Below are 23,146 nucleotides of genomic sequence, written 5' to 3' on the forward strand. Positions count from 1 at the left end.
GTTAGAATTTAGCTGATAGCCCAGCCCAGGCAGACACGATCGGGGATTTAACCACCGCAGTAAACGCACATCTGAGCAGACGTCTTGTGTTCTGCTCTAGAACCCCCAAACCTGTAGTTTAGAGCCGCAGCACCGTCTTTTGGTGAGTCAGCCCATGAGATATATCGGCGGTTTTACCCCACTCGCGCGCCAGCCGTTTAACATTTTGTGGGCGTTCCCAGACATGCGGACTGTCTATGACGAGACGTGGCCTCAACCTATACTGTTATCGCTATTATTTTCGCATGTGCGCTTTGCTTTGCCTCGACCCCTACTAATGTTGAGACCAAAACTATGTCCTTGTTTTCAGGAACCTGCGACTATCATGTCATCGTGAGACGAGATGACAAGGGGAAGTTCTTTGTGATGACGAGCCTACATAATTATAATGGACTAGTAGTTAGTGTCAATAGTCATGCATGTCTTCAATCGAAATTATGAACGGGGAACTCTGTTGTCTTTGTCAAATGGACAAACCTGGAGAAGCCTTGCAAACTCCTAAGGAAGAGGGACTTGTATATCTTGAGAGGGAGACTTCAATGTTATCAATAGCAATGATCTTCCTTGTAACGTCACGATTAGTCAGTTGAATGATGGTTCAGGCATTGCAGCAACTCTTAAATGGCATAAGGCTGTGTATCACAACATATGCAGGAGTTATTGTAATAGTTCTAAGGTTAAACGGGCGACAGAGAAGCAAAACAACGAAGCTGGCCCTAGTGCAGAAGAAGCTGTCCCTAGTTCCATGAAACTGAGGCCATCTGGGGATTTTCCACATCAGGACAACGTCAAGTGTTGTATAATCTGTGAGGGTGTGGACCAAGTTAACCTCCACAAGGTACTAACCAATGTCATAGATGACAATCTAAAGAGTCGTGCGAAGCACATCCACCCTTCAATACCATCATCTGCGCCTCAGATTCTGCGCTGAGATTATAGCCCTGATGGAACATTCAGACAAGACTTTATTCAAGCTCTCAGAGCTACGCAAGATGTATCAAAAGCTTATGAGTGATCAAGGTCATCCATGGGAAGATAGAGAGCCACACTCAACTCCATTCACGATTCACTGTTTCAACTTCCTACCTGAATGGGTGGAAGTTTCCAAGGAAAATAAAGGCCGGAAGGATATTTATCTATCACACAAGTTGAAGGTTGCTGATGAGCTTGCTAAGACATATAGGTGACAAACAGAGTTCCCAGTTCATAATTTCGATTGAAGACATGCTTGACTATTGACACTAACTACTAGTCCATTAAAATTATGTAGGCTCGTCGTCACAAAGAACTTCCCCTTGTCATCTCGTCTCACGATGACATGATAGCAGAGTCGCAGGTTCTGACAGACATCACCTGAAAACAAGGACATAGTTTTGGTCTCAACATTGGTAGGGACCGAGGCACAGCAAAGCGCACATGCGAAAATAATAGCGATAACAGTATATCAATATACACTGCTTAGTGCATACTTGACTAACTGTCCACTTTCTCACCTGGTTCTTGCTCTCTCTCTCTCTGTGCCAATTCCATCCTGCTCTCTCAATCTTTGTTCTGTCAACCAAAAGGCAAACATACCAAATTATCCATATTAATTTATAACATTATTCTAATTGAATAATGACTTTCTAATTGAATAATGACTTTCTGTGTGCAATGCAGTGAGGTAACTTTTGACCTTACCCTCTCACCTAAACCTTGCTGTTTTCTTAGAGAAATATTGTATCTATGGAAAAACAGATTTCCACGACAGTTCCAATGCTTCAATTAACAGCTCATAAATGTACTGTAAATATACCATAACGCTCAATTCTATCAGAACAGGAAACAGTGACTAACATTACTTTAAAGGTGCATCAGTTAGCTTGTTAGCTGCCAAGTGTGTAAGCAGACTAAAGTTTGCTCAGAGATATAACATTAGCCAGTAATCGCCGAGCTATGATCTAGCTAGCTAGTTAGCTAGCTATCTTGTGAACAAAACAATGTCAGGTAACATTCTTTGACAGTATTCACACCATAGAACCAGACACCAATTTGACTATGTTCTCTATCTGAACATTCAAGCACTTTGCTTACATTATTTTCAACTTGCCTGCCTGTCTTTTTAATGTTGACCATGAATCTCCAGTAGACCTACAGTACTTATTCTTCTTGTTTTACTGGTGACTATTTACCAAAGATACATGCTGTTACTGTTTGTCACGTTTTGTCCCCTCCCCTGTCTCTAATAGACACGTTTGAAAATCTAACGTTATTGGGCAAAACATTATTTCCGAAAATAATAATAATTAATAAATATAAAGAAGTTGGATTTACCCCCAAAACGACCTATATTCTAGTGACCTTGAGGAGTAAACGTCAAATAATGAGATGTCAAACTAATGTGACATATACATGTACAGCTTATAATGAGAAATACTTTCTTGGAGGTAGAATCTGCGATGACGCACCAGAAACACTGGATTTGACCCCAAACTGACCTTTATGCTAACTTTGAGGGGTATACTTGACCTCAAATAATTAAAATAACATCAGAATCAGATTCTACAACCCAGAAAATGCCTAAAAAGTGGTATAATTTATGATTCTAACCCTTTTCGTTTTATGGGGTGTTAGCCATATTGGATTTTGCAAATATGGCGGCCCCGTGGGGCGCCTATCTTGGCTCCCGGCAAAATTTGATTAAGTATGGTGTGCAGAATGCTACTGTAGTCTATCGTCCCAAGGAGCTTATCTGCCTTAGTGATTTCAGGCTGTGATATTGTCACTATAAGTCAGTATTTACTGATTGTAGTATTTACTCTGAGAAATGAAATAATGAGAAAAGGAACAATTATTGATGGTTAAAACTGAATAATGACATCACAACAGTCTAATCCTAATGCTAAATTAAAATGAGATATTCCTCTAAATAAAATAAAAACCTGCCCATTTTTTTTTTACATTTTTTGATGTTGCTGCCTCTGCAGAAGGGTGCGAGGGAGGATGAAAGTCATCCAGTATCCGGGGTCTAGAGGTAAACCCCCTCGTCAGAACCCCAGGTAGAAAACATCGGTTGGGAAAGAGAGAGACCAACACATCTCCTTCCCCAAAACCTGAGACAAACCCTGTCAGAGCACTCACTCGCTTGGATGCAAAAACAGCCAAAAGGAGGTCCCAGGTGGGGAGAAGAAGACACAACAATGGCGGTCTGCTCCTCCTTACCCTCTTCAAAGAATTGTGGTGCCAAAGGATGAAGTTTTAATCACTGGGACCATGCCGGCTGCATTCAACAGTGTGCAGCACCGTGACTCCTACATATCAACAAATCCAAACTATCCCTTTAATGTATCGAAGTTCTCCCATTACAATGTCCTGGAAGCTTCTTGTTGGCAGCGCACCACCTATATAGTTCCATATTTATGACTTTTCAAATGAAACATTATGGGCTCTATCTTCCCCCTGGCCTTAGTCGCTAAACTGCACGGACGGCGGGACCCCTTTGTTCGCTCTTTGTTCGCTTGTTCGCCCGCTGTTCGCTACAACAACACCCGCTTCCCCACAATGGAGGAGGGCAAGGACGCAGACGCGGATACCAGCGTCGGGATAAAATATAACAGGGACGCGCTGATCCAAATCAGGAACGAACGCCCCTGCCCAGCATCCTGCTGGCAAATGTCCAATCTTTGGAAAACAAGCTTTGTGAACTAAGAGCGCGCGCAAAATACCAAAAAGACATAGCGCGATGTAACGTTCTGTGCCTAACGGAAACCTGGCTTACTCCTGACACAACGGACCATTCTATCGCGTTACCAGGATTCAGTGTGTTCAGAGGAGACAGAAACGAACGATCCGGTAAGATGAAGGGAGGGGGCGTTTGTCTAATGATTAACGTAAACTGGTGTGTAAACATCACAGTCATTGGGAGACACTGCTCGGAGGACCTTGAATATGTAATGCTTCAATGCGTGCCGTTCTGGAGTCCACGATAATTCACGACAGTAACCGTAATGGGGGTATACGTCCCTCCACAAGCAAACGCCATGGTCGCACTGAAGGAGCTGCAACGAGCGATCAGCGCACAGGAGGCAAAACAACCGGAAATGGCCCTGGTGGTGACTGGTGATTTTAACAGGGCAAACCTGAGAGTTAGAATGCCCACGCTGTACCAGCATGTCCATTTCCCCACCAGAGGCAAAAATACACTGGATAAATGCTACACAAATATCCGCCATGGCTACAAGGCCGTACCCCGCCCACCTTTCGGCAAATCAGACCACGCCTCCATCCTGCTGGTGCCCAGGTACCAACACAAACTGAAAAAACAGCCCCCGGCATTCCGAACCGCCCACTGCTGGTCAGACCAATCAGACGACATCCTGAGGGACTGTTTTGACCAAGTAGCATGGGAGGAGTTCAAAGCGGCGGGAGACCTGGGCGCATACGCAGAGACGGTGTCATGCTTTATAAAGAAGTGCACCGACGACATAGTCCCCACAAAGAGGGTCAAAATAATGCCAAACCAAAAGCCCTGGGTCAACAGCGATGTCAGGGCTGCCCTACACGCCAGGACCACCGCCTTCAGTTCAGGCACACCGGAACAATACAAGCAGGCACAATATGCCCTCCGGACCGCTATTAAAAAAGCACAGAGAGATTATGGAAGGCAGCTGGAGTCAAAACTGGACACCAACAACCCCAGACACCTGTGGAGAGGTCTCCATGCTGCTACAGACTTCAAAGAGGTGAAACGACAGAACCCCAGCACGTCACCCACCCTACCGGACGAACTCAACGCGTTCTATGCTAGGTTCGACCCCTCTGCCAGAGCGCCTCCCCTCCTCCCCCCCCCACCTCTCCCACCCCTCTCCCACTCTCCTCCCCCCCATCACCTCCCACCCTCTCCTCCCCCCCACCACCCCTCCTCCTCCCCTCTCCTCCCCCCCCTGCCACCTCCCTCCCCCCATCACCCCCCCCTCCTCCCCTCCCCCCCCTGCCACCTCTCCCCCCTCATCACCCCCCCCCCCTCCGCCCCCCTACCACCCTTCCTCCCTCCCCCCCCCCGACCACCACCCTCCCTCCTCTCCCCGCCCCCACCAAAACCCCTCCTCCCCTCCCCCCCCCCACCCCTCAGCACCCCCACTCCCTCCCATTCCCACCTAACCACCAACCCCCCCCCCACCTCCCAACCCCCACAGATCCAGACCGCCCTCTCACCATCACTGAGGACGAAGTGTGCCGGTCGTTCCTGCGTATCAACCCACGCAAGGCGGCCGGCCCGGACGGCATCCCCGGGCGGGTCCTCAAAGCCTGCGCCCACCAGCTGGCAGCCGTATACACAGACATCTTCAACCAGTCTCTCTCCCTCCAACGAGTTCCCCCTTGCTTCAAGGCAGCAACAATCATCCCCATTCCCAAACAGCAAAAAGTGACCAGCCTCAATGACTGGCGCCCTATAGCCCTCACGCCAAAAGCCAGCAAGTGCCTTGAAAAGCTGGTCATATCAAAGATCCGCCCCACACTCCCCCCGGACCACGACCTGCTACAGTTTGCATACCGCCCCAACAGGAGCACAGCGGATGCAGTAGCACACGTGCTCCACACCGCCCTGTCCCACCTGGAGGGGAAGGACACCTATGTGAGAATGCTGTTCGTGGACTACAGCTCAGCATTCAACACCATAGTACCCTCCAGGCTGGTAAGCAAACTCAGGGACCTGGGACTAAACACAGCGATGTGCGACTGGATCCTGGACTTCCTGACAGACCGCCGCCAGGTGGTGAGGGTGGGCAACCTCACCTCCTCCCCACTGACCATCAGCATAGGAGCGCCCCAGGGGTGCGTCTCCAGCCCCTTCTGGTACGACCTCTACACCCACGACTGCGTGGCGACTCAAACTTCAAACACCATCGTGAAGTTTGCAGACGACACAGCAGTCGTGGGGCTGGTCTCGGGGGGCGACGAGACGGCCTACAGAGAGGAGGTGAGGGTCCTGGAACAATGGTGCCAGGACAACCACCTCTCTCTGAACGTCTCCAAGACCAAGGAGATCATTGTGGACTACAGGAGAGGGGGGGGGCACACCCCCCCCAATCACCATCAACGGCACAGTGGTGGAAAGGGTGGACAGCTTCAAGTACCTGGGAGTCAACATCCACCAGGACCTGACCTGGGCCGGCCACACCGCCACTGTTGTCAAAAAGGCCCAACAGCGAATACACGGACTCAGGCGCCTGAAGAAGTTTGGGCTAAGGAAAGAAATCCTCAGGGACTTCTACAGAGGCACCATTGAAAGCCTGCTGACTGGCTGCTTCACCGCCTGGTACGGGAACTGTACCACCATGGACCGCAGGGCGCTACGGAGGGTGAGGCGCGCGGCCCAGCACGTAACTGGAGACGAGTTGCCAGAACTGCATGAACTGTATAACCAGCGGTGCCTCAGGAGGTCCCTGAAGATCATCAAAGACACAAACCATCCCCACAACAGCCTGTTCTCCCTGCTACCCTCAGGGAGGAGATACAGGGTTCCAAAAGCACGCACAAATCGCTTGAGGAACAGTTTCTTCCCGCAGGCCACGAGACTCCTTAACATACACAAATAGTGTTAGTAGTCGTACCGTACCGTACTGCAGCTGCTACCATTATGTATGCCTAATGTTTAATTGTATGTCTAACAAGGTACATGCTATTTGCACCTGTATGTCAATTACGTCGAATTTAAAATGTCTGAACACGTCTAACGTATGCACAATGCCTAATGTTTAATTGTATGTTTAATAAGGTACATGCTATTTGCACTGTATGTCAAATACGTCGAATTTAAATGTCTGAACACGTCTAACGTATGCACATGAACATGTGCACCTATGTGCAATGAATATGCCACTGACTTGTCTTATCGCTATTCTGCCTTATTGCCTATTGCTGCTTAGTATTGCTTATTGATGCCTATTTCTTATTGCCTATTGCTCATTGCTTGTTGCCTATTTGTACTATGTCGTAAACGGAGTCCACAGCACAAGAATTTCACACGTGATACTTGTACCATGGAGTGACAATAAAAATCTTGAATCTTGAATCTTGAACTGATGTTAAACACAAAAAAACAAGCTTTGCGCCTGCCTCCCCGTGACTCGGGAAGATAGCATCATGTTTTTACGCCTCGAAATGCGCTTTACGCTGAAGAGGCATGGCGCAGTGCCAGAATGGGCGTTTCGGCCTTAAATACCACCCTAAAGTGATCTTCCCAACTGGCGTTAATTTTGCGGTTAGCGCTTTTCAAAACCAGGCCTTATTCACTGCGCTGGCTCCCCTATGAAACGCCACACACAGACACACATGTGAAATCTCCCAGCATGCATTCAGGCTTAATACATTTTGACAAGAAAAAGCAACCAAATCAGCCTAAGTAGGCTAAGTGGTAGATATAAATAATATTTATGTACATGCAATTCTAGAACATTTCAATATTAGACAAAATAAAACATAAAAATCAAAACACAACCCTATGTGAAACATACATGTAATCCAGGTTGTATATATATCCGTCGCAAATACAACGTGGTATAGTCGAGTGACAACCGTAACACGGTTGGACTGTGATGTCCGCTCCAACAAGACTTAGCTTACTTGACACATGTACTTTTTCAATAAAAACACATTTATGCCATGCCTTTACATAATGTATATTTATGTCACATCATTTAGCCCTGCTGAACAGATCTGTATTTGCCTGTAGGTTGAATCGTTTTATTCAGGCTGTGATGCGCTGAGATATCCAAATTGGCATGAAGAGATGACAGCATCTGCAGGTGTCTCAAAACAAGCTGGTTAGGGTTGTGATGGGGCTAGGCCCTCGAGACCATGTTGGAAGGAGGCACTTCCAAGAGCTCAACTGGCTACCAGTTGAGGCCAGAGTGACTCAGCTGAGGCTCAACATGGTACACAAGGTCATTAACAACAGGGCCCCAGCATACCTAAGCAGCTATTTTTCCAGTGCCGGGGAATCACACAGCCACAGGACTAGGTACAGCTTAGCCAACCTGCACCCCCTGAGGTGTAGAACCAAAATGGGGCAATGCTCTTTTGCGTACACAGGAGCACGGGAGTGGAATGAACTGCCTCTGTCCATCAAACAGACCACGAACCCACACAGTTTTAAGGTGAATGCTAGGAAATGGCTAGTAGCCAAAGTCCATGAATAGACAGGTAACGTTAGGGGAGGGAGGGATTGTTAGGATGTACAAAGTCAAGTCATTTATGGTGTGACTTGCATATTATGTAATGCTCGTGAGTTTGTTCAGCCATAATATAATGCCAGCATTGAAAAGCATTGAATACATACAGACTCAAGGTTAAAACACTACCAGCCCCGCTGTCGCGGCTGTTAGCCTAATTGGCCTACTACAGTCGTATCAATTGGCAAGAAATGCTGAGATGCTGCCTCTCTCTCTCTAGAGAAAGTTTCCTGCAGGACTCTGTTCATATTCTACTGTTTTCTATTGTTGTTTTCTGTTTGTGTTTCAGATGTGAAGTCGAAGCGGCCAAAAAGGCAGTGGTGCTTATATGTGCATATTGCTTACCTCATCTTGCTGACCGGAGTGATTATTCTCCTTCTCTATAAAGGTAGAACTGAAATGTTTTCATACATCTGTTGCTTTATCACTGATAGCATGAAGAGGCACATCATTAGTTTGTTCCAATAATTCAGAGTATGAAACGGACTCAAATTAATACATTCATATTTGTTGTAGCGATATACTGTTAATTTGAACTGAAATGTAACTCTTTGGTAATTTGTCTCTGTTCCAGTTTTCAGACTGGAGTCCTCACATTCTGCCACCAGTTCGACACCAACTAATTTGCAGAACAAACTGGAGGCGCTGCAGAGCAAACTGGAGGCGCTGCAGAGCAACCAGGGGATGCTGCAGGGCAACCAGGGGACGCTGCAGAGCAACCAGGGGACGCTGCAGAGCAACGTGCGGGCACTGCAGAGCAACCAGGGGACGCTGCAGAGCAACCAGGGGATGCTGCAGAGCAACGTGCGGGCACTGCAGAGCAACCAGGGGGCGCTGCAGATCAACCAGGGGACGCTGCAGAGCAACGTGCGGGCACTGCAGAGCAACCAGGGGGCGCTGCAGAGCAACCAGGGGATGCTGCAGGGCAACCAGGGGACGCTGCAGAGCAACCAGGGAACGCTGCAGAGCAACATGCGGGCACTGCAGAGCAAGGTCTGACTGACGCTTTACCGTTTCACTAAGCAGATCTCTTATTGGCCAGGCAGTTTCAATTTAGTTCATTTTCACTTTGTTTTGTTTCATTCAGATCAGTAAAGTTCAGTGAAGTTTAGCTTAGTAGATTTCACTTTAGTTCTGTTTGCGCCTTGTTCAAACTGATGTGGAACAACAACAAGTTGTAACAGTTTATTCACCACGCCCACTTTTTCTCTCTTCGGCGTTACACGCAATTGTATTTGTTCTTCCGGTTCAGCGCTAGTTGGCGGCCAATTTCAAAACAAAACATCTACAACAAAATATGAATGAAGTTTGGCAACATTCAGAAGCTACACTGCGGCCAACTTCAGTTGCATGTTCATAGCATTACTGCTGTGAGGAGCCGATGGCCAGGGCCGCTGGAAGTCACTTTAAGCAGGGGGTGCTAGGAGGAAGGGACTCTCGTTGGGGCCCGCAAAGGCCTGGCCGAAAAAAAATTTACGTTTTTTTTTACATTTTTTTGCCATATTTAGAGGGATTTTGAATTAACATTAGGATTATACTGTTGTGATGTAATTATTCAGTATATTCTCCTTTTCTCACTCATTCAGAGCAAAGAGGGAGATATATACTGCCCTACAAATCATAACCGCAGTAACTACGCCAACACTGAAACTGAGAAAAATGGCTTTAAAGTTTTTTGACTGTCCAGCCAAATGAGATATAGGTTGAAAAGTGGCAATGCGCTTATTAAATATGTATACGTTAAAGTATTTTTTGGGCGCAAAACAATTAGCAATTACTTGACCTATGACCCCAGAAATGCAGATACGGCACTCTGTCTGTGTATTACCTTAAACAAATGTGTAGGTAGTACAAGGGAAAAGTGCAGTAACTACAATCTAATGTGCTTCTCCTGTCTTGTTTTTCATGAGACAATTGTAATCGGTTTTGATTTTCGATACCATATCATGGGCCCTATTCTCCCACAGGCCTTCGGCGCTAAAACGGGCCTTAAACGCAAAAAAACGTGCCTTGCGCCTGTTTCGGGAAGATATCAATATGGCTTTACGCTGCCAAATGCGCTTTAGGCCAAATGGGCGTGGCGCAGTCCCAGAATGTCTCTCTCTCTCTGACTCCCTCGCTTAGACAGGCACAACACACTTCCCATATAGGAAAAATAAGTTGTAAGTTGCCTGGCATGTCCCAGCATGCATTGTGCTTCTCCATTTCGCTACTAAATAGCAACCAAATGAGGCGAAATAGATATAAAAGGTCGATCTAAATTAATGTGTAATGGTAACACAACCTGCAATTGTACACATTTCAATATTGGACCAAATGAAACATCGAAATGAATACACCACCCTATGTGAAACATATATGTCCTCCTGGGCCTATATATATCTCTTGTGGATTTAACGTGATTTAGATAAGTGACAGCGGAACGCGCTTCTACTGTCATGTGCTATACTGTGATGTCCGCTCCAATAACTTGGCCCTACTTCACATTTAGTTTTACAATAAAAACACATTCATGCGATGACTTTACATAATGTAGGGTATATTTATGTGCATCATTCTACCTGCAGCAGGGGAGAGAAAACGATATCTTTCTGGACAAACTTTCACCAATATAAAAGTAATCTCATCATATAGGGATAGGCTATATTTTTCTAGCTGATGCCTTTAGAACATTCTTTTCACTTTGATCTTGCTATAGTGTAGCGTATTTACATGCTTGCAGTATTTAAACTGCAGTTAGATTGGTTTGAGAAGCATCATAATATGGAATAATAGCCGATATATGGAGACGGACAGACGGGATGAAGGGAGGGGGGGGGGAAGCAGAGGCTTGGGTTTGTCTGGTTTTACTGGACCACTGGAATTGGAGCTTAAAAGGCAAGCTTGTGGTTCGTTTATTGCACTTATCCAATGAACTGACGGTGCATAATTTTACGCTTAAAAGGCGTGGTTGTAATGCGTTAGGCTGAGTGGAGCGCCAGCACCAAGATATAAGTGCGCTGGTCCACGCCCACTGATCAGCGCTGCGCCAGGCGCTCGGCCTAGAAACTACGCTGATGCAACGATAGGGGCCCATATCTGTATTTAATTGTTTTATTGTTTACATGTTTGAAACATTTAAATGGATGAGTAACAGATAAATTCAGGGAATCCTGAAGTCAGTTGATGTAATCTTCACCACTGGTGTTGCTTTTTGGTCATCATTCTGACACAATTAATTATTGAGCACAGTTGTTTTATTATCTTAATTTAGAACAGGTTTTCTTTACAAATCAGATCAGCTTTTCAGATTGATAATTCATACAAGAACATATACAGTATATTACATAGCATATTAAAATTATTTTGAATAAAATGAATTACAGACTGAGTCTGAATGCTGATAAGTTATGCAGCAATTAAAAAGCTTGTCCTGATGAGCTAGGTAGTGATACCAAACAATGATCACTATCTACAGCCAGATTAACACTTCCCAGTGGAGAACACAATTCCCTTCTTTATTGGATGATCTCTTATGGATTATTAGCTAGGAATACATCATTTATGATTTTAAAGACACTGAAGACTCATTCATTAACAATTTGGACAGCTGTCAGTGCGCTCTCATATTGGGAATTGACTGGATTAACCAAACATATTGTGCCATTATGAGTGATTGATATGTTGGGTTTTGTTATGGAAAGAGCGGGAAAATTGCAGTAACTACAAAATCCAACCAAAAACCAGTCTGAACCGCAGTAACTACACCTCAAAGTGTAGTTACTGCGTTTATCTCTGTTTAAGTCCAGCTGAAGCTCTGTGAAAGCAAATCAAACTGCAGTAAGTGTAGTTACTGCAGTTTTGTCTGGTTTTGGTTGGATTTCGTAGTTACTGCAACTTTTATACTCTGTTTTTTCAAATATTGTTTATTGTTTATTGTTTATTGAATGGATCCCCATTAGCTGATGCCGGGGCAACAGCTAGTCTTCCTGGGGTCCATGTAAAAGCATACAATATAAAAACATGAAAAATACATAATTACTAAACCTATTACAATATAAATAAATACATCATAGAGTTAAGATGATGGTAACTCCGGTCATATACAATAAATTCATCATATTCAACATAGTATTAAAAAAACCTGTCATGTGGTCAGCTGCAAGAGGTGTTTCTTTAAAGCTATCTTGAATGATAGCTTACTTTGTGAGAGATGAATGTGAGATGGCAAAGAATTCCAGGATGATATGGATCTATAAATAACTGTGTGTTTGAGGAGATTTGTTCTGGGAGCAGGAAGTGTTAAATGACCAAGGCTTGCATTTCTGGTATGATAATTGTGAGTGTTGGTACATTTCAAAAACTGTTTGTGAAAGTAGTCTGGCATTTGATTTATGATAATGTTCCTGAAGAACATTAATAGACTGCAGATCAGTTTTTTTCCAACAGGTAACCAGGATAGGTGCGAATGCATATATGAAATATTGGTGCGCGTTGAACAATTTAGTACCAGTCTAGCAGCTCTGTTCTGAACAAGTTGCAGTTTGTTCAGGTCTGACTTTGTTGCTGCTGACCATATGATAGGACAGTAATGAAGGTGACAAAAAACCAAGGACTGAACGACTTGACCCATAACTAAGGATGTCAAGTAGGTGGAACACTTTCTGACCATGGCTATGCCTCTTCCCATTTTCAATACAATACTATCAATATGATCCGACCATGATAGTTGACTGTCCAGAAACACACCAAGCAGTTTAGTTTTTTTAACCTGCTCAATGGGTATACCTGACATTGACAGATGCAGCTGCGGATCATCAATAAGCATGTGCCTGGAACCGAAGACAATGCTTTTTGTTTTGTCAACATTCAGTACAAGTTTGTTATCTTTTACCCATTCTGACACCCTGTTTAGATCCTGATTTAAAATATTTACTAATTCGTTCAAAGTATAGGCAGTACTATACAATGTTGTGTCATCAGCATACATTACCATATTGGTGTTTGTTGTAACATAGGGAAGATCATTTGTGAAAATAGTAAATAGTAAAGGACCCAAGCAGCTTCCTTGAGGAACCCCACAGTGATTGTACTTCGGTTCCGATAGGCTACCATTAAAAAACACTCTCTGTGATCTACCTGATAAGTAACTCATCATCCAGGCAAGTGCCATACTATTAAAACCATATTTTCTTAGTTTGGAAATCATTATTTCATGGTCTATGACATCAAATGCCGCACTGAAGTCAAGTAAGACAGTACCAACCATCTTCTTGGTGTCCATTTGTGTTAGCCAATCATCAGTTAACTGAGCTAGTGCGGTTGAAGTTGAATGACCTTGTCTATAGGCATGCTGGGAACTAGTGACCAGTTTGTTATTAATAAAGTAATCTTGAATTTGTTTAAAAACAATTTTTTCCATCAATTTACTCAGAACAGGAAGTATGCTAATAGGTCGACTGTTAGTACCAGTGAATTCTTTCTTTTTGTCCTTGGGCAACGGAATGACCTTTGCCTCCTTCCAAGCCTTAGGACAGACTCCGTTCGTTAAACTCCTATTAAAGATGTAACAAATAGGAGTGGATAAGTGGCATGCCGCATAGAGCAAGACTGAACTTAGAAAATTTGTCACATGATAAAACAGATATCTAAAAGTTAAATTTCAATAATAACTAAATTTTGACCAAAATTGTAGTTACTGCGGTTTTGATTTGGAGGGCAGTATAGCATGATGATAATGCTCTATATCTCCCTATTTGCTCTGAATACACCAGTTAACATGACAGAGTTAACATGATAGAAATATTATCAGCAAACGTAATGACTAGACTAATTATTCTGATCTGAATGGCAATGAGTATATCAAGAAACATTAACTCCTCTCTTTGCTGTATAGTGGGAGGTGCATTTTTGAGTAGGCTATTAAAATAGCATGTCAAGTTCACGTTTCTTTATTGCCACATTAAACAATTCCTATTGGTTGTCTTTCCATAGGCTACATAAAACATAGGCCTACAATACCAATAATTCAGTACTGACCAAAAAAAGCAGCATAGTGAGAGGTGCATTTTTGAGTAGGCTATTAAAATAGCATGTCAAGTTCACGTTTCTTTATTGCCAGATTAAACAATTCGTATTGGTTGTTGGTTGGTTCAACACAACATGTGCTCTCATGCTGCTTCTTCTTCTTCTCTAGCCTACAAGCCACTGGTGAAAGTGGGCCGGAACCCTCCGGTGCGCAGTTCCTTTAAGACTTTCTGTCCCTGGTTCCGCTTCCGGGTCGTCAAGCGATGGCAGCTTAAGGGAAGACCTCTAGACAAGAATAAACCAAATCCGCCCCGAAGTTAAAATAATGGAAGTATTATTTTAAAGTTTGCTATATTTAAGAAGGGGGCGAGGAAACAGTCGTCTATGATGGTAAAACAGAAAGCTCCGAGGAAAGATAAGGACAGCATGGCGCAGCAACAAGAGAAGGCTAACAATAGTGCTAGCGTTAGCTCCCCCACGGCTAACATGAGGGAAGGCGAGGAGTCCGCAGAACCGGTTGATTTAACGCTGATCCTCAAAGAGATACGTGACTTCAGACAAGACAACAAAAAGCAGTTTAACGATATCAAAGGAGAAATCACAAAGGCCAACAAACGATTGGATGAAGCTGAAACAAGGATTGAAGGGAACGAAGGCAGGCTACAAAACGCGGAAGGGGTAATGGCTGAAATGCTGAAGATAACAGAGCACCTCCAGGATAAGCTGACGGATCAAGAGGGGCGCTCGCGGAGAGAAAACATACGGATATATGGCGTACCCGAAGGCACCGAAGGCGAACCCAGATCAATGATCTCCTTTGTGGAGAAGCTACTGAAAGAGAAGCTTGATATTCCCGAAATGAAGGACTTACAGATAGAGAGAGCGCATCGGGCGCTGGCCCCACCACCTGCAGCGGGCGCCCAACCTAGAACGATCGTGGTCAAATTCCTCAGTTTCAGAACGAAAGAAGAAGTGCTTAGCCTCTTAAGCATCAGGCCAAATTTGCAAAAAACGCCTATGCAATGCATACCAAAAGTAAATTGAAAGCTATTCTTGAACCATTTGTAGCTGATGCATAGTTTTGGCCTCTTTTGAAAGGAAACACCTCAGAATTTCTTCCACAACAGTCAGAATTACTCCAACTGCTACTGTCATAGAGTTACAGAGGTTGACCACACTGAAATAAACGTTTTTTTAGTGTTTGTCTGAATTATTTTGCAAACAGATGCCTGCAGATGACTGTAGCTGGCAGTTATTAGCTGGAAAACACAATGGGGCCATAGTCTGAAGTCTTTCCTAGTTCAGGTCCAAATTTGATATAACAATAACACAGAAAATGAGTGTTTTACACATGTTTTTCTAATGATATTTTTAGGCGAATTTCAACAAAGGACATTTGGAGACTCCAAAAGGACACTTGGTGTCCACAGTCACATTCCTATGATAAAAACGCTATAACTCTTGAACGCTTCAACGTACAGTCATAATCTTGGGCTCTAATGAAAGGTTACACATAGAGTAACTGAATCATAAACATATTATGCTGCATTTTCCCCTTTGTGAAACTAAAGTTTGTGCATACAACGGAGTCAGTACAAGTGCTATGGTAGAAAAGCCGTTTTTATTCAGACTAAGGTTGTCAAAAGTATCAACACTGAAGATTTGAAACAGATACTAAGATGTCATAAGAGACATTGTGAAATCATCAATATTGTCAGGCATGGTGACATCATCAGTGATGTCATAATAGGGATTGTGACATCAGTGATGTCATAAATCATGTTATGACATCATATGTTTTGAACTATTGTCTGTAAAATAGAGTTTGTGAAAAAAAGCTGGAAGAGCTGCAAGGCTGTGTGTACGTAGCTGTATTTATGAGCCGGGGTCCTGGTGGATTGGCCGGTCTGAAAGTTGGCTGTGGTGGTGTTATGTCTGGATCATTGACATCATTCCACCTCTCTTCAGGCATGCTGGTTGATGTGCCTGCTTGACTGCTGCCTCTTCCTCTCCCCCATCCTCTTCCTCTCGCCCTCCCTCGTTGCCTGGGTCGTCTGCTGCCAGCAAAACCTCTCTGGGAATGGACAGGGAGCTCCTCCTCACTGTCCGGCTCGTCCTCACTGTCCGGCTTCTCCAATCTTGGCTGCTTGACAGGCTCCCACTCCTCATCTTCATCTTCAACAGATGATTGCCTGTTATATGAAAATAAACATCACTTAGTCATTTACAAAACTAGAGAAAACGTTTTTTTTTTTTTTACAGCACACCCTAACATATCAGCTGATCACACAATAACACACACACACACACACACACCTTTCCGCTAATGCTCATTTAGTACTGCTAATTGTGAAAGCTAAAAAAAACACGTAGTTTTAGTAGGCTGTAGGTCAGAGCCCAAATAGTGACCTGTTGACACACACACACACACACACACACACACACACACACACACACACACCCCTAATGCTCATTTAGTACTGCTTGTGAAAGATAAACTAAACACGTAGTTTTAGTAGGTTGTAGGTCAGAGCCCAAATAGTGACCTGTTGATTGTAATAAACGCACGAATTGCAAGTCAAGATTCACGTCATCTATGTCCCGTCCGGCTGGACGTTAGTATATTTATATAGAAACACCGTAATATAATAAAATACTCATGTGTCCAGTGTAATGTCCTCTCCTTCGCCCTCGCCCAATCTACAAATTGGTCGCTTTTGTTTTCCTCCTCGCAGTCTCTCGTGCTTTGAGAACAAGTTCCAGTGGGTCTCCAGTTGTAAAAGTTGTTTTTGACATTATCCCAACTCCACCAAACTCACACCAAACCATAAAACGAGAGAGAACAGTCGAGAAGCAAGCTACAAGCTGGTTTACGCACGGTTACGCACCGACCATCTAATTAGCGCACACGTGTGGAAATATCAGCGTGACTTTACACAGGTCTTACGCAGCGAGATACAGAGCTTCATGTTGAAGTGACTCCTTCAGCAAGCACATGGCTTTTACAGAATTTTAGTGGCTACTCGAACTGTCAATCATTTTCAGCGTCAATTGTGATTGGACCAGTGTTTTAGAGGCGGGACCAGTTGACGTCACGTTTTCAGAACTGAAGCTAGTTGGCTGTTTGAGCTTATATCCCGAGATTGGAAGCATATAATAGGCCAAGCATGGTGTCAATCAAACGACGACAAGCATAGCTTTCAAACGCTATGCTGGTTCAGTATATACTAAGACAATGGGCGCCAGCAGAGGGCAGTGAAGATGTTTTAATGTGTGGCGGCCCACAGGTGGGCCGCCGATGCTTAAGAGACTGACTTGGCAAAAGAAAGGCTTCATGTTGGAGAACAGTAAAATCAATCTTGATAATGACTATGCACCAGCAGTCCTGGCCAAACGGAAGGAATACACGCAGGCACGGAGGGTCTTGAAGGAAAAAAACATACGATTTCAGACCCTGTACCCAGCAAGACTGAGAGTATTCCACGAGAATGGGACAAGGACATACGACAGGGTGGAGGAAGCAACATCGGACCTGGCGGCACGGGGACTACAGGTGGAGGTGATCAAACAACCCGACTCGCTCCTGGAGAGGATTCGACGGTCGTCTTGGCAACGGCAACCAGAGCGGGGACGTCACCGGGCACGAGGCTACAAAGAAAGGCTGCAAGAGTTTAGACGATGAACAAAATAAGGAGCAGCGAAGGACTTGGAGCAGAAGAACAATATCTGGGAAGAGATCACTTTGACTCGGGTATCAGAAAATAGTTAATAATAATCATTATTATTAAAAAAAAAAAAAAAAATAGACGCAAGAATTTTGATTTATGATATGGTCGAGACATGGATGGAACTCTCCATGGCTGTTAACGCTACAGAGGGCCCTCTAGCCCAGTTAGGAGATAGGGGTTATCCCTCACTTTTGAGGCAGGTCAATGAATGGACCTCAATGTTGGAAGTTAAGAGTGATGTCCAACAATGTTTTTTTTTCTCATTCAAGGTTTTACTTAAAGAAGGAACCCCAACTGTAGCAATGTTTATGTTTAGGTGTTATATTACTGTATATAGTTATGTTAGAAAGTTAAGGTCTTCTTGGGTTTACAGTGAAAATGTGTTAGTTATAGTTGGTAGCACGTTACAACAGGAATACAGAATAATTACTCTCAATGTTAATGGGTTACAAAGTCCAATCAAAAGAGGTAAATTAATAGCCAAAATGAAAAGAGAAAACCAACATATAATTTTCTGGCAGGAAACTCACCTGGTTCAGGCTGAGAAAAATTAAAAAAAACTATGATTCAGAAACACATTCTACTCCTCTTATACTAAAGGACATGCAAGGGGAGTGGCAATATTGATTTCAAACAAAGTCGATTTCCAGTCCTCCAAACAAATTACGGATAAAGAGGGACGGTATGTCTTAGTTCAAGGGATTCTTGACTCTAAGGAAGTAACATTGCTTAACGTTTATAGACCACCAGGACAGGACAAGCTATTGATTAAGAAAATGTTTGATCTAATTGCTACAGAAGTCTCTGGCACTCTTATTTGTGGGGGGGACTGGAATATACAGCTAAACCCAGTCCTAGACTCTACTAACCCAACAAAGAGGATTAATTCTGAATCACTATATGTAAAAAAGTTGCTTAAAGAGGTTGGTTTGGCAGACATATGGAGGGAATTCAATCCTTCAGAGAAACAATTTACTTTATTTTCCCACCCCCATGCTGTTCACTCAAGGATTGATTATTTCTTTTTGTTTAATTCAGAGAGACATCGGATTGTTGACTGTACGATAGGGGTTAAAGATGTGTCAGATCATGCAGGAGTGTATTTGAAGCTGCATTTAGAGGTCCAAGCTAAGAACATGATCTGGAGGGTTAATACTAGCCTCCTGAACGATAGCCTATATGTAGAATATATAAAGAAAGAAATCGGGGAGTACTTAGAATTCAACAGTAAAGAGGATATCTCACCAAGTGTCCTATGGGATGCTGCGAAAGCGGTACTGAGAGGAAAAGTCATAATGTGGTCCTCTAAAATGAAAAAGCTGAAACAGGCACAAGTGACCTACTTAACAAACAAATTAAAAATATTGGAACAGGAGCACGTGAAATCAAGTGACTCTCACATTTTAGAAGAAATAAAAACAACAAAACACGAATTGAATGCAAAATTGGACAGCCAAGTGGAGACTAAATTAAAATATATTAAGCAGAGATATTATGAAACTGGGCCCAGAGCGCAAAAAATGTTGGCATGGAAACTACGTAAACAGCAGACGGAAAGGTCAATTTTCAAAATCAGGGACCCTGAGACCAAGGTGATGAGTTATAAACCAGAGGACATACAACAGACTTTTGAAAAATATTATAAAGAATTATACTCACAACCTGAAGCAGCGGATCCATCACTCATTAAAACGTTTTTGGAGTCATTAGATCTACCATCAATAGGTGAGGAACAGAATGAATTGGCAACTCGAGCAATAACGAAAGCAGAAGTGGACAGTGCCATATCTAGACTTAAAACAAGTAAGGCACCAGGAGGAGACGGTTTTCCAGCAGAATGGAACAAGACATTCAGGGACTCACTGACGCCTATAATGCTAGAGTGTTTCAACTATATTCTTCAAGGGGGAGAGACCCCAGTGTCATGGAGCCAGGCCATCATATCTGTTATTCCAAAGGCGGGGAAAGACAAGACGGATTGCAGCTCATACAGACCCATCTCTGTTCTAAACATAGACTACAGGTTATTTGCATCAATTCTGGTGAAGAGAATAGAAAACATGGTTCCTGATTTGGTCAATACAGACCAAACAGGATTTGTCAAGGACAGGCAAACACAGGATAATGTTCGACGAGTGTTGTATCTGATCGATAACATGAGCAAAAGCGAGACAAAGTCAATAGCTATTGGCCTGGAAGCAGAAAAGGCTTTCGACTCGGTGCGGTGGGAGTTTTTGTACCTGGTACTAGAGCGCTTTGGCTTTAATGATACATTTATAGGATGTCTTAAGTCTCTATACCATCTACCAACTGCTCGAATCAAAATAAATGGCAGCTTATCGGGAGTGGTTTCTTTAGAAAGGGCGTGTTGTCAAGGTTGCCCATTAAGCCCCGCCCTCTTTGCATTATTCATAGAGCCACTTGCTCAGGCAATAAGAGAGGACAACGAAATAAGAGGAATCTTAATTAAAGAAACTGAGCACAAGATATGCCTGTACGCTGATGACATACTCGTGACTCTCATCGACCCTGACTCCAGCCTACCAAAACTCATGTCTCGCCTGGAACAGTTTGGTTTTTATTCAGGATATAAATTAAACGTACCCAAGACACAAATCCTTTTCTATAACTACTCTCCACAGAATAATTTACGTAAAAAATATAACTTTAAGTGTGTAGAGACCTCAGAAATATAGCTAAATGAGAAACGTGATAACAGTGTGTTTTCGTATGGGAGAGTGTTTTTATTTCAGTATGGGTGAATTTAATGAGAAACTACATGTACCATGATGCTTTGTTTTCCTATTGGCGCAAAGTTCTTATTGTTGTTGAGTGACAGGTTGCTAAGCCAATCGGGGATCGCGCTGCTGTGCTCTAAGCCAATGAGAAATGACTCTGGGGTGGGGCTAGGAGGAATCCGGAAAAAGCATACCAGTCTGTTCAGAGAGAGACGCGTGATTTCTAACCCCACATAGGATAAGCAATAACCACGCCCTGTGGCGCCGGGATTGGCCAGGAGCATTGAAGCTTGGGACTAAAGCACCTGGGGGTTTTCATCTTTTAAAATAAAGATGTTTAAAAAACTATTGCTTGTTACATTTTCATTGCTGTACCTTTTCTCTGGGTAAGAATTGAGCTTGAAATTAACGATATGATACATTATGTTATATGAGCTATGAACGTGAACACAACACCGCTTATATTATTGCATGTTTTTGTAGATTGTGTACATTGTGTAGATTACAATTATTATGTTTATTATTATTATTATTACTATGCTAAGGAAGGTAGGTGACCATAATTAATTTCAATGTCCGCTCTCGAAATCGCTGTCCGTTCTCAAGAGCTATTCAGTTGGTTCATGAAATCGCTGGGCTGCGTGCCCTCCAGTGTTGCTCCTGGCCAATCCCGGCGCCACAGGGCGTGGTTATTGCTTATCCTATGTGGGGTTAGAAATCACGCGAGAGAGACACATGTGAAGACCTTGGAGAACTGAGCTGCGTGCAGTATAAAACAAAGTTGGACGTTTAGATATTTGTTGACTGAAATACGTCAAAGTATTGGCACAAATATTACTTTGCAGTCGAGACTCGTGTGCGTATCGCAATCCGAAACTTCTTTTCTACAGTTTGATGTGAAGTGAAGCCAAGCCGAACCGTTTTGTTGTTTTCTTACTAAAGTGATAACTTGCAAGTCGTAACTTACTATCAAGACGGACGTTTCTGCTTGAACCTGCGTGAGGGACAGTCAGCTTAAACAACGCCGGGCAATCGCTTTCACAGACGAAGGAGAAGAGGATTAACGTGGCTGGATCGTTAGCTTGCTGCTAATGAACATTTCCTTTGAGGACGGACTCAGCTGCTTGGATGCGCGTCGCAACACGGACCGGTTGCTTTGCTCTCGTTCTTTCTGCTGCCTCATCTGCCTGCTCGTGGATTCTCTGGATCTTTCCAAACTGTGTCATGGTCGCGTGAGTAACTATGGTCGCGTGAGTAACTGGATACTATCGTTTTCTCAAACACTGGAACTGAAAAAGTAGCGTGGTTTCTAACCAGGATTCCTATGTGCACCAACATGGGCCCCACCGTTTAGAAAATCCAAGCTTGGTTTAGTTGAACACTGGGTTAGGAGGGGGAACCTTTACTTGTCTTTTTGAGAAGCTATTTAGTTTGGGGTTACTGTGCTGACTACAGTCAAAGTTAACTGAAGCCTGTGGTTGTTGTTGCACACACACACACGCTCTCCCACACACACACTCGCTCTAACCCATTCTAACACATAAACACATCACATAGACACTGTTACACATGCACACATAACTCAGGTTTTGTTTTTGTCTTTACTGTAGTTTCCTATAGAGGGCGCTATTACTATATTGAGAGTGAAACTGTGAGTGATCTACCATACAATATTTTCTTTGGGTATTTTTGCACTTTAAGATAAATTAACACAAAGTACATTTTGTAGCTTTTATTTTATTACTAGGTAAACTTGAATGTTTATTGTTTATTTTGAGATTCGGGTATTGTGAATTTTGTTTTTCTAAAGGGTATAAAAAAATGGTTTGTTGAAACGTAAAAGAAATATTGTGATAAGAGAAAAATACTTTGAAGAAATCTAAAACGAACAAAAGAAAAACCAATACAACACAATCTAAATAAATTAATATTTGTTATTCCTTTTTATCTTGTTGTCCTGAACGATTTATTATTAGAAGGTTTACACTTACATATTATACTTACTGTTATTTCTGGGGAATACACATTTAGCTCATAGTGCATGAGTCTAGTAATTCCACAGTGGAGGCACCGCACTATTATTCATTTATTCAAGCCTGAACTGACTCTTACTGATAAATAGGAGATCTAGCCAGCTCAACACCAACCGCTAGAAACTCAGGATCCTGTTATTGAAATTTTATACTTAGCCCAGTATAACATCCAGCTCATTCTAGATACTGCTGTGTATGTGACTCTGCTGGTCAGAGCCTATAGGGGGCAAGAGGAGGTTACAAGTGGAATGCCAATGTTATTAAATATCTTGGTGTTACTATACCAAAAAGGTTGTCCGACATCTATGAAGAAAATTATGGCCCTGTTACTAAAGAAATAAAAACAGACTTAGAAAGATGGGCCCCCATAACACTCAATATGTACAATC

At 43.3% G+C, this 23,146-nt stretch overlaps 1 protein-coding gene across 1 annotated transcript in view; it reads left to right on the forward strand.

The window, feature by feature from the left end:
* Positions 1 to 23,146, forward strand: part of LOC310795548 (uncharacterized protein) — a 54,578-nt gene that overhangs the window by 16,610 nt on the left and 14,822 nt on the right. Inside the window, exons 2-3 of the mRNA XM_083657615.1 lie at positions 8,542 to 8,640; positions 8,827 to 9,245. Of these exons, the coding sequence (XP_083513741.1) occupies positions 8,542 to 8,640; positions 8,827 to 9,245 (518 nt within the window). The remainder of the gene's footprint in view (positions 1 to 8,541; positions 8,641 to 8,826; positions 9,246 to 23,146) is intronic.

The sequence above is a fragment of the Poromitra crassiceps genome (genome assembly GCF_964638095.1).
Source record: "Poromitra crassiceps genome assembly, chromosome: 21".
NCBI lineage: Eukaryota > Metazoa > Chordata > Actinopteri > Beryciformes > Melamphaidae > Poromitra > Poromitra crassiceps.